The 12,555-nt window shown below is 33.7% G+C and overlaps 1 protein-coding gene across 4 annotated transcripts in view; it reads right to left on the bottom strand.

The window, feature by feature from the left end:
* Window positions 1-12,555, bottom strand: part of ITSN1 (intersectin 1) — a 242,744-nt gene that overhangs the window by 84,386 nt on the left and 145,803 nt on the right. For all 4 annotated transcript variants that reach the window (XM_074300709.1, XM_074300707.1, XM_074300708.1 and 1 more), the window contains 3 exons: window positions 11,958-12,040; window positions 2,215-2,381; window positions 333-378 (listed from right to left, as the gene is read on the bottom strand). In XM_074300709.1, coding sequence (XP_074156810.1) covers window positions 333-378; window positions 2,215-2,381; window positions 11,958-12,040 — 296 coding nt within the window. The remainder of the gene's footprint in view (window positions 1-332; window positions 379-2,214; window positions 2,382-11,957; window positions 12,041-12,555) is intronic.

The following is a 12,555-nucleotide window of genomic DNA, read 5'->3' on the forward strand; positions in this document are numbered from 1 at the left end:
GGTGTGATTGTGTAACTGCCAAGTACTAGCAATCTGGTAGTCCCATAAAACCTTTTTCATCATCCTAAAGATATAGATTTCCTTACTATCACATTTTTTTTTTCTACTACTTACTACTGCCATTTTACATTTTCCCTTTTCATGAGGTACTCATGGCACAACATTAATCTTTCTTAATTATATGAATAATTCTTATATATTCCTGGAAATAAGGAAGTATGTGAGGAAAAATTTCCTATGTTCTTGTTCTAAATGTTTAAATTTAATTAAAATGACTGAAATCAATTATCACTTATTTAAAGTATTTCAAAATACTAGGACTTACAACTTACCAGGTTTCTTTCCTAAACTCCCTGCTTTTCCAGTAATCCCAGGGGCCTAAAACAGAAGGAGAAATAAACTTTACATAAACTCTCATATAAGTATCATCCTCCCTCAAATATTTTTTTCACAGGAGGTAAGAGAAGATAGACCAAACCAATAATTTCATTGGCAGAGTAAGGAAACTCCCTCTATCAATGCTTCAAATGAATAAATCAATAAACAATGACAGCACCTCCCCCCATTAAGGATAATTTATTTTTGACATATTTTTTAAACACAATGTCCCAGAGAAGATATCGCATAAGTTCTGTAACTCCATGAAGCTATGATAGGAATCAAATTATAAATATATAGTAAGAGAAGAAGCCTTGGCTCAAGAGATCAAGCTGTGAGTAAATTATCTTTAAAAACATGATTATTTTACATCAATCCTGCTGCATTTTTACATAAATTATTGTAAGACAAGGAAATACAAAGTCTATGCCCACAACATGAGAAAAAAATTTCAGTGTTCAACTTCTTTTCTATTCTATGCCTAGCTATGGACTAGAAGAAGATAAAAGCTCATTAATACAAATTAACCTCTTTTGAGTTATCCTTGAAGCTACATCTCAAAATCAATTTAGCATGAAAAAGAGTATAATTCAGAAGTTCTTCAATAATCTAATTAACAATTAAAAGGGAGAAAGAAAAAAATTAAGTATCTATCTTTTTGACTAGCATTGAAACATCTCGTTTTCTCAGAGTTTTGTGTCCATTATTTTGATATGACTGAAATTAATCATTTCAGTAAACATTTATTAAATCCCTTGGGTCTGGGGCAGCTAGGTGGTCCAGTGGATAGAGCACCAGCCTTGAAGTCAGGAGGACCTGAGTTCAAATCTGGTCTCAGACACTTAACACTTCCTAGCTGTGTGACCCTGGGCAAGACACTTAACCCCAGCTTCAGTTGGGGGGGGGGGAATCCCTTGGGTCTGAAACTTTCCTATGTTTTCCTTAACATTTTGCTAACAATCAATTTATATGTACATCAATATACCCGATTTTATATGTAACAAAGTACTTAAGCACAAGGGGCAAAATTCCAGCTACTCAAGGAAAGGATCATCATTAGCTCAAAGAAAGTTAGTTTCTAACCAAGACGGAATCCATTAAGTTAAAAACCTTAGCAAACAAGCATATTCAATAAAAATACCAACAGACAGTCACTGTAAAAATAAAGTTGAGATGATCTCTAGTGGAAAACATAGATAATCTTGATATGTTATTTTCTAAGTCAATCTTTGCCCACAGGACAAAAATGATTTAGTGGTATAACAGCCCCTAGTTTCTATTTGAAGTTAACACCACTAATCTACATTGCCAAAATAATGAGAGAAAAATATTGCTAGGACATTTAAAAAATCATCAGGAAGATTAAAACATCCATGTGTATTATCTTGTACAGGACATATTAGGTGTTATTAACAATTCATATACTCTGAATCATGAAAAAAAAGAACTATCACCTTTGTGTGTATCATAGTTGTTGCTGAATTATTTCAGTTGTATTCACGACCCCATTTGGGGTTTTCTTGATAACCATACTAGAGCAGTCTGCCATTTTCTTCTTCAGCTCATTTTACAGGAAACAAACTAAGGCAAATAGGGTTAAGTGACTTGCCTAGTTCAGATTGTATTTTGCTTTATTACTAAAACCTTTAAGGGAATCAAGAAATCAATGATATATATGTCAAACAATAATACAATAATGCAACTCTATCTTCATTTTCTTGCTCTAAAACTTTGTAACATTCTTGAAAAATATTTCATATAACTGAGTATACTTTCAAAACCTAAAAGTGACAACACAGAAGGAGTGGAAAGTGTCTGAAGTTAATTAAGATTTACCTCTGAATCTTTGAGCCTCACATAGTTCGAAGGGAAGACTCCAGATTTATCAGCCACCATTCCTGTCCACCAATCACCATCTTTCTTCGTAACCAAAATCACATCCCCTTGCTGAAAGGTTAAATCGCCTTGTTCAGAACTCTCATAAGTGTACATGGCAATATATTCTGGGGGGGGAGAAATGATGACAGAGTTTAACCTGTGAGAAATCCTATAAATATAGAGACCTTAACAACTGGACCTTTGAAGCTAATAAAATTGCTTCCTATACTCACTAAGTTATAATATAACCAATAGTCCTGTTTTTCTTGTAATTTTTTTATTTAATATATTATTTTCCCCATGAAAATATTATTACTCATTTTAAAAAATTGAGTTCCAAATTCTCTCCATCCTTTCCTTTACACCTCACTGAGAAGACAAACAATTTGATATAGCTTATACATATGCAGTTAAATAAAATACATTCCCATGTTAGTCATTTAAAGAAAACAGACCAAAAAATAAAAAAAAAAAAAACCCACAAGAAAATAAATAGGTTGCTTTCATCTGCATTCAGACCCCATCAGTTCTCAGGAGATGGATAGCATTTTTTATTATAAGGCCTTCAGAAATGTCTTAGATCATTGTGTTGCTAAGAATAGCTAAATTATTTACAGTTGATGTTCATAGAATATCAGAGTCATTGTAGACAAAGTTCTCTTGGTACAATCTTTTTTATTAAAGATTTTATTTTTCAAAACATATGTGTGTACAATCTTCAACATTAGTCCTTGCAAAACTATGTTCCAATTCTCTGCCCCTTCCCCTACGCCCTCCCCTAGACGGCAAGTAGTCCAAAATATGCTAAATATGGTAGAAATATATGTTAAATCTATATACATATACATATTTATACAATTAAAAGAAAAGCAAAATAAAATGCAAGCAAACAATAACAAAAAGAATGAAAATGCTATGTTGTGTTCCACACTCAGTTCCCTCAGTCTTCTCTCTTCATCACTGAACAAATGGAACTGTTTTGAATCATCTCATTGTTGAAGAGAGCCACGTCTGTCAGAACTGATCATCATATAGTATTAGGTTCATACTAGGTGCTAAGTCTCAGTGGCTCCCTTTTCCTTCCAGGACCAAATACAAAATCCTCTCCTTTAGGTTCGAAGAAGCCCTTCATAATCTAGTCTTCTTCCTTGCCCTTCCTTGCCTTGTAACGTGCTGTTGTCTCCAGAAGCTGCCCATCGCTCTCTGGGAGGAGATCTGCTGTCTCAACTCAATCTCTCGGTCAGATTCTTTTTCCTGTAGAGCTGCCAACTCTGACCTAGAGTAGAGACTCCTTCTCCTCCAGAGTGCTGCCCTCTTTTATCCTCCCAGAGAATTGGCGTGGGATAATGCAAGGGCTTGTGGGAAAATTACTTCTACCAATGAACTTGCTCCTCTTAAACATTAAGCTCCTTCCCAGAAATTCAAAGGGGTAAAACTCCCAGTAAAGACCAGAATTAGAGAATTGATAACAACAATATCATACAGTATCATTGTTGAAGTGTACAATGATCTGGTGCTGCTCATTTCACTCAGCATCAGTTGATGTAAGTCTCTCCAGGCCTCTCTGTATTCATCCTGTTGGTCATTTCTTACAGAACAATAATATTCCATAATATTCATATACCACAATTTATTCAGCCATTCTCCAAGTGATGGGCATCCACTCAGTTTCCAGTTTCTGGTCACTACAAAGGGGCTGCCACAAACATTCTTGCACATACAGGTCTCTCTCCCTTCTTTAAAATCTCTTTGGGATATAAGCCCAGTAATAACACTGCTGTATCAAAGGGTATGCACAGTTTGATAACTCTTTGAGCATAGTTCCAAGTTGCTCTCCAGAAGGGTACAACCTATAATCTTAAGAGCTTCCTAGTGCATTAAAAAGTTATGGGACTTGCCACAAAGTCACAAAGCCAATATGTGTCAAAGGTAGGGCAGAAGGCATTAATTTATGAAAACAGCCTGCTCTGAAAAACATGGTTGGAATCAGCAATGACTGATGTGACCACTCAGCAAGAAGATTTCTCCAAGTGTTCTAGGATTAACAAGAGACACTGCCATTTAGTACTTGAACCTCCCATACACAATTGTTTGGAAATATACTTTCAAATGTAGAACAAATCTAAGTTGGAAATTTTTAGTGAGGGAAATCTTTTTTTTAATTCACAGGACTGCTTTCCTTTTGAAGCTTCCAGTTCTGACTTTTCATTTCATTATAATTTCCTCTTTAAAAAAATTTGCATACTACCTAATAATTATTCATTACAATAAGCCATGTTAATAAAGGTTTGTTGGCAGATTTCCCTAAGGAAGTGGAATCTAAAATTTTGAAGCTACTTTCAAAAAAATTTGAGAAATTACAGAAACTTGAACTTTGGTTGAACTTAAATCATGCTCCATGAGAAACAAAGGAGAATGGAAATAAGTTAAGGCCTTGTTGCTTCATCTGAAATATTCCAGGCATGTGCAGACCCATACTTAGCATTAAAATGCAAACAGCCTATTATGAAGTTTTAGGAGTAACTTAATTAATTTCAGAACTAGCATGGAAAATTTTGTGAAATTTTGCTTCCAAAAAAACCAATACAAAGTAAAAATTATTGATGGTTAATGCCTGAATGAATATTTAGAGATATTATAAAACAAAGTTCACACAATACTGTTTATAATTTCATTACTTGAAACTGTAAAATTCCAAAGTAGCCTTTTCACGATACTGTAAACATATATTTATCTCCTATCCAAATACATCACTACTTTTCTCCACCCCATGATAAATTCTATCTTCTAATGAATTATATTATATGAGATTCTCAAGAATCACAGAATTTCAGTGTTAGAAGATCTCAAGGAATATATATATACATGTATCTAAAATAAAATCCCTTTACTATGTCTGTCCAAAATTTCAACAAGTGGTCTATCAGTCTTTAACTGAAAAACTCTAGTCATGGTTGTAGTCACCTTTAGAGTAGCCCCATCCTTCTGTACACTTTTGTTAGAAAATTGGTACTAAGTAAAGCCGAAATTTGTTTCTGAAACTGAGGCTGGTCAGAATAAAGCTAATCTATCATGAATGCTCTCCAAAATTTTGAAGATACTATAAGCCAATTTAAAAAACCGATATTCAAGTCATGGTATCCAGCTTTTTTGAGTATTTTGATTGCTTCTCTTTGGGATTCCTTCCTAAAATGTGATGAGCACAATAGAATATGATATTATATAGATGCGATCTGGGTATGAGTACATCTCTTTCACTCTGATCATGATCTTTTGTGATATAGGATAGCAGTATTCTTTATCACTGTTGATGCATATTGAGCTTGCAACCAGTCCATTAAAGCCCTCAAATAGTTTGTAGAAAAACTGATACTTTACCACGTTTCTCTATTTGTATTTGTGAAACTAATTTTTTTTTAATTCATAGGTGGTGATTTGTATTACTCTCTATTAAATTTCATTTTATTTGATACAGACACCCACTGTTTTAATTGGGCAAGATTTTTGGACCTTGACTGTAATCTAATGTGTTAGCTAGCCTTCCCTGCTGTGGGTTACCTAGAGATTTGAAAAGGATGTTCTTTGTGCCTTCACTCAAGACATTGATAAAGATGCTTTAAAAAAAAAAAAAAGCAATAATATTCCATAACCTTCATATACCACAATTTACCCAACCATTCTCCAACTGATGGTTGGGTAAATTGTGGTATATGAAGGTTATGGAATATTATTGCTCGGTAAGAAATGACCAGCAGGAGGAATATAGAGAGGCCTGGAGAGACTTAAATCAACTGATGCTGAGTGAAATGAGCAGAACCAGAAGATCACTGTACACTTCAACAACAATGCTGTATGAGGATGTATTCTGATGGAAGTGGAAATCTTCAACATAAAGAAGATCCAACTCACTTCCAGTTGATCAATGATGGACAGGGGTAGCTGCACCCAGAGAAGAAACACTGGGAGGGGAATGAAAATTGTTAGCACTAATATCTGTCTGCCCAGGTTGCATGTACCTTCGGATTCTAATGTTTATTGTGCAACAAGAAAGTGATATTCGCACACATGTATTGTACCTAGACTATATTGTAACACATGTAAAATGTATGGTATTGCCTGTCGTCGGGGGGAGGGAATAGAGGGAGGGGGGGTAAATTGGAAAAATGAATACAAGGGATAATATTATAAAATATATATATATATATATAATAAAAAAAAAAATGAAAAAAAAAAAAAAAAAAAAAAAAAAAAAAGCACAAGCCCAAAAAAGAACCAGCATTCCAAAAACAAACACACAAACAAACAAACAAAAAAAAAAAAAAAAAAAAAGAACCAGCATTCCACTCGTGAATTCTAAATTCTACTGAGTTTTTAATGACTATTCTTTGGGTATAGCCATTCATCAAGTTCCAAATTGACCTCAGGTACTACTATTTAGCTCACATCTCTCAATCTTGAGGAAGCTTTTATTATATACAATAAATAACCAAGAGCCTCACAAATATCACAGAACTAGAATTTAATAAAAATCTAATGGCCAAAAGCAATACTGATTAATCCTGCTGATAAAATCAAAATGCTTTCTTTCTTTCTTTGGCACTATTTTTATTTATTTTTTTCTTTTTTATTAAAGTTTTTTTTATTTTTCAACACATATGCATAGATAATTCTGCAACATTTGCCGTTGTAAAACTTTGTGTCCCAGTTTTTTTTCCCTTCTGTCCCCCTCCCCATGACAAGTAGTCCAATATATGTTAAACATGGTAGAAATATATGTTAACTCCAATATATACAATTTATAGAATTATCCTGCAAGAAAAAAATTAAATCAAACTATTAAAAAAAGATGAAAATAAAATGCAAGCAAACAACAACAAAAAGAGTGAGAATGCTATGTTGTGAACCACACTCAATTCTCATAGTCCTCTCACTGGGTGATCACAAGACTATTGGAACTAATCTGAATCATCTCCTAGTCCATCAGAATTGATCATCATATAATATTGTTGTTGTTTGGCACTATTTTTAACGTTATTTTTCTAGGTTGCATATACCCTCCATAGTACTACCCAAACCTGGTAGTGTCCAAAATTAATCTTATGCGATTTCTTTTCCCTAATGCTCTTTGGATAATATTTCTGTTAGATTATTTTTATTAATAAAATGTTAAGAATGATAAATTCCTGTTTATTCTATAATATTATAGACTCATCCACTGTAAATGAAGAACTCTGGAAACCAATAAACTTAATGTGTAGCCATAATGGAAGAAAATTAACTCTTTTGATATAGTAGTTGTAACTTTGTCATACCACAGAGAACTGGCCAGTAAGTAGTTAAAAGACAACCATCTCTAAAATAGCAACAATGCAGGTGCACAATGGATTCTTTTGACCTAAATTATCAGCCTGATTTACAATATTATAGAATATTAAAGCTAGGGAGAATACTAAAGGCCATCTAGTTTACCTCCCTACCCAAGGACTTAATAAAGGCTAACAAGAAGTCATTTAGCATTAACCTGAAAATCATGCAACTTTTAGATAAGTATAATTATTCTGAAGTTTTTGTTTATATTAGATTGAAACATTCCTTTCTGCAGCTTCAACCTGCTATTCTCATTTCTCTCAGTTCTGCTCTTTGTGGCCAGATTCTTCAAAGATTCTTCAAATACTCAAAAAGATCAAATATGTTCTTCCTTTTTTTCAAAAATTTCAATAGTATTTTATTTTCCCCAACTACATGTAAAGATAGTTTTCAATGATCATTTTTGTAAAATTTTGAATTCCAAAGTTTTTTTCTCCTTCCCTTTCCAAGAGAGCAAGCAATTTGATATGGTATATATGTACAATCATTTTAAACACATTTCCATATTAATCCAAACATAATCCCTCTAACTTTTCTCTTCTCCAGGCTAAACATCATTAATTTTCTTGTAAGACATAATCCCTAGTCCTCTCATCATTTACTTTCCTATGAAAAAAATTCAATAGTCTTCCATGCCTTGATCCTATCCCTGGATGACTCATGGATCTAATATAAACTCCTCTGTTTGACAATTAAACTCCCTTCTCACATTCCAATGTCCAGTCATACTGGCCTGCTTGACCTTCTGTAACCATGACACCCAAAGGTCCAGAGATGTCTGTCTTTTAGGCAGAAACGTGCTTGTTCCTCACTTCTGCCTTTTGGAATCCTTACTTTTCTTCAAAACTTCAAGGGATACTTTTTATAGGAATCTTTCCCCATTGCTTCCAGCAATCAGTATACTCCCTCCCAAATCTACATTATATTTATTTATTTTATATACGTTCTGCTTATACTTATAGGCATACATATTGCCTCCTCCATTAGGCTCTAAGCTCTTTGAGACTTTCATTTATGTCTTTGTACCCCCAATGCTTAGTACTATATCTGGAACATAATAATAACTGCTTGTCAATGGATAGATTGACAAAATAATTAAATAAAACAGAACCATGGGCAAATTCTTGGGACATAGTTGAGATCTCCCACCAAGAAAACACACACACACACACAAAAAACCAAAAAAACTAATGACTATTAGAAGACTAATGATTCAACCAGTTTTGAATCCCACAAACTAATGCATATCAGTATAAGAGATTGTCAAATATTGGGCTAAAATCTAGAGATACCAAGTCTTTAACTTTTATCTATTAGTCTTGGAATCTTGTCAAAAAAGGAATTAAGGTTATTCAGGTAATCCCTCTTTGTTATAAGCCATACTGATTATACTAAACATCAATCCTCTTTCCAAATATTCACAAACCATTCTTTTAATAATTAAACCATTCTATTGTAAGCAGATTCCATCAATTTCCTTTAATGAAAACTGGGACACTTGTTCTCCTGGCTTGGGACAATTATTTCCATTTTCTATGATTTTTTAAAGTTACTTAAAGTCACTCATCAATCATATGTGTCAGGTCTTCTGTTTCCCTAGGATGTACTTTGTATAGTGTTGGAAATTTGAACTTATTGAGAGAGGTTTTCTTATTATCTCTCTATTTATCTTGATGTTCATTTCCTTATTTGCTATTTCCATTCTAGTCTTTCTCAAACTCAATTCCTTTAAAAGTGGAACAAAACTAAGAGTTGAAAAGTTCCACATTTTCCTGTTAATTATCTTCATATCATAACACCTTGAACAGTGGTCACACCTCTTCTTTTCATTTCTTTCTGCTTTTAATAAAGATTAAAAAAAATGTCTTTTTTGCTATTCTTAGTGGATATTGCCAGCTGGGTAATTGGGGGGAATCAGGATTGATTTTTTTTAACATGACTTATAACAAAGTGGGACTGCTTGACTGACCTTAATTCCTTTTTTGACAAGATTCCAAGACTATTTTATAAAAATAGCTATGATTAGGTTTTTAATATAAGATAACTTACATTTTCTCTTATTTTTCCCTAATCTTTTGACTTTAATATTTCTAGTTGTCTCATAGAGTCAATCATTTCTGTTTTGTTCATTCAATTTTGAAGGAATTTGTGACTTGGTTATAGTTTTGCACCTCTTCTGCGGAGCTAGTAAATTGTCTTTTTCAATTCTTAGTTTCTTTCCTAGGAATTCTAGTGACTTGTGTACAAGGTGTGGAGATTTAGCTATATGTGTGGTATTGTCTTTGTCAGCTTTATGGTGAAATTCTCTTTTGTGTCCTTGTCAGCAATAACTCTTTGGTGAAATTCTCTTTTTTTTTTACTCTTTTTTCCAGCCTTATTTCTCTGTTAGGGCCATGTTCTTCTGGATGGAATAACTGAGCTTTACTTGGTGCTGATTTGAATTCTCTTAGGTCTTTAGTCTGCTTTCTCAAGGACTTGCATACTGTATTCCTCAAGGATGTCAACAGAACTTCAGATTCTCCCTTTGTCTGAACTATCTGCTCTGGTTTTTTCAGATCAGAGTGGGGACTAGAACAGAGGCCTTACTCACTCCAAGATCAGCACCACAAAGCCTGTCTGAGGTCCACAATTTCTCCATGCTCTGCTCCAACATTTCTAGATGCAAGTCACCTACACCTCAGTCCATTAAAGATATGAGACCTAGGTTTGGGATTATGTGAAGAAGTTTTCAGCTAGCACCTATTCCTGCTCCTTGGTCAGTATCAGAGCCTTCCAAACTTGATTCTCTTCTCACACTAGTACAGCTCCAGACCCCAGTTTAGTCCCCTTGTTAGAAGGTCTAATGTGGTTCCTTCTTGGTAGAATCCCATCCATAACATCCAAAAAATCTCTCTGCCTCCCTATGTGGACCCGAACTAGAAAAATTATTCATTGTGATTTTTTTCCTTAGATTTTCCAATCAGGACTTAGAATGGTAGTTTTCTAATACTTTGTTTCAGCAGTTGTATAGGAATAAGGAGGGAGGTAAGCTGTACTTTTTGACTGTTTTCTTTTTTTACTATGTCACTTTCAATAAAACTTAAAATTCCATTACCTTTTTAGTTACCATATCACAATGTTGACTCATATTGTGATAAACATTGTGATTGTAATGCATTAAAATTCCTACATCTCTTTTCATTTGAATTACTATTTTAGCATCCTTTCACCACATTTGTATTTATGAAGCTAATTTTAAGAACTTGCATTCATTTTTACCAAATTCACATGATATTCAACATAATATATATTTCAGCCTGTCTAGATATTTTTGAGTCTCAACTCTGCCATCTAATGTGTTAGCTACTCAAGTTCCCTGTTTGGTTTCTGGCACATTGTCATCATTTAATAAATATTTGCAAGTTGACTGACCTTCCTATTCAATAAGCAAAAGATCTAGGCTATTATCCAAGTCATTGATACAAAATGTTAAAAAGTTCAGGACCAAAATATATAAATTTGAGACTCTTCACCAAATAGGTTTTTCCATGTTGATATAGTCATTAATGTCTACTCTTTGGGTGCAATCAGTCAAAAATCAACTTTGACTTTTGTCTAGTCTTCATCTCTCTAATTTGTCCACAAGAGAGCTTAAGAAACTTTTTCAAATATTTGTAGATTTTGACAGTATGAGCCAATGAAACCTGGTTTGAATTCACTCCAGTTCCTAGGTTCAGTTGATTGAGAGACCTTCCGACTATCCCATACATTTTTTTTATGTTATGGCAGAGTCAGAGTTAAGTTTCTTGGCTCCCTGTCCTTGGCTTTCATTAGACAATTCAGAAAATACCTTCAATTCACTGGCCTAAAAACTTGACTCACTGAGGATAGGATAGTCTCCTATTATTGCTGTCAGCTTAGTCTAGAAACTCTGTATAAGTTTGAGCTCTGAGTAATCCTGAGCCTTTTATAACAGTGAGCATCCTGCTGCATATCTGAGGCTCTAGCTATATGTTTCCTGTGGAATTATTCACAATGGATGTTCTGTATCTTTGTTGTTTCCCTTTGGCATCTGTTCTCCCATAAATGCTATTCTCACTTGGGAGTGTCTTTTCAGGAAAAGCTCCCACTTTTTTGCATTGCAGAAAAATGCTGTATTTTGAACTGTTTTTAATTTCTCCAGAAACTACACAATTTTCTTTAAATGGATAATTTTCTACTTTTACCAGAACATTTAATACATTATGAGTTAACTACTATAGTGTATTTTAATATCTGAACACTTAAATATAGCATGTTTATTGAGATTATCTTACTAATATATTTTGAAAATAATATTCAATTTAGTTTCTTACCTTCTCCTGGTATTGAAAGTTTAGCTGCTGGTGATGCTACTCTCTTTAGAACAGCGGGACTTTCTGAAGAACTTGAATCCATACTTAAGAAGAGAAAATAACAGAAATACTTTAATATCCATTGGAGCACAAGTATGCACACAAAAGAAAACTACACTGAAACATACCACTTAAATCTTGGAAAAAATGAAAGTCAAAATTAACAGCAAATAATGACATAAGAAAGGGAGCATGACATATTTGATTGAATAGTGAGCTGACCTTGGGGGAGGCAAAACCTGGATTCAAATCCTCTCTTTGATACGTGACTATGTGGCCTAGTCACTTAACTTTTTAGTGTCTCAGGCCAACTCTCTAAGACTGTAAGTTGAAGAAAAGTTGCTGAGCTGTCCTGGTAGAGGAAATTTTCTAATTGGTAAATCTCTTAACCCAGACAAAACCATCCTATTGGAAAATCTTCCCATCCTTGCCCCTAGAACCCTATGGTGTGTCTATGTACAATGATTAGAGCTCATTTTAGTTCTTAGCAATATATTTCACTGTAATATAGTCTTATTTACTTCAGAATTTGAAAAACCTTAACAAAAAAAAGCTAATT

The sequence above is a fragment of the Sminthopsis crassicaudata genome, chromosome 3, assembly GCF_048593235.1.
Source record: "Sminthopsis crassicaudata isolate SCR6 chromosome 3, ASM4859323v1, whole genome shotgun sequence".
NCBI classification, from domain to species: domain Eukaryota; kingdom Metazoa; phylum Chordata; class Mammalia; order Dasyuromorphia; family Dasyuridae; genus Sminthopsis; species Sminthopsis crassicaudata.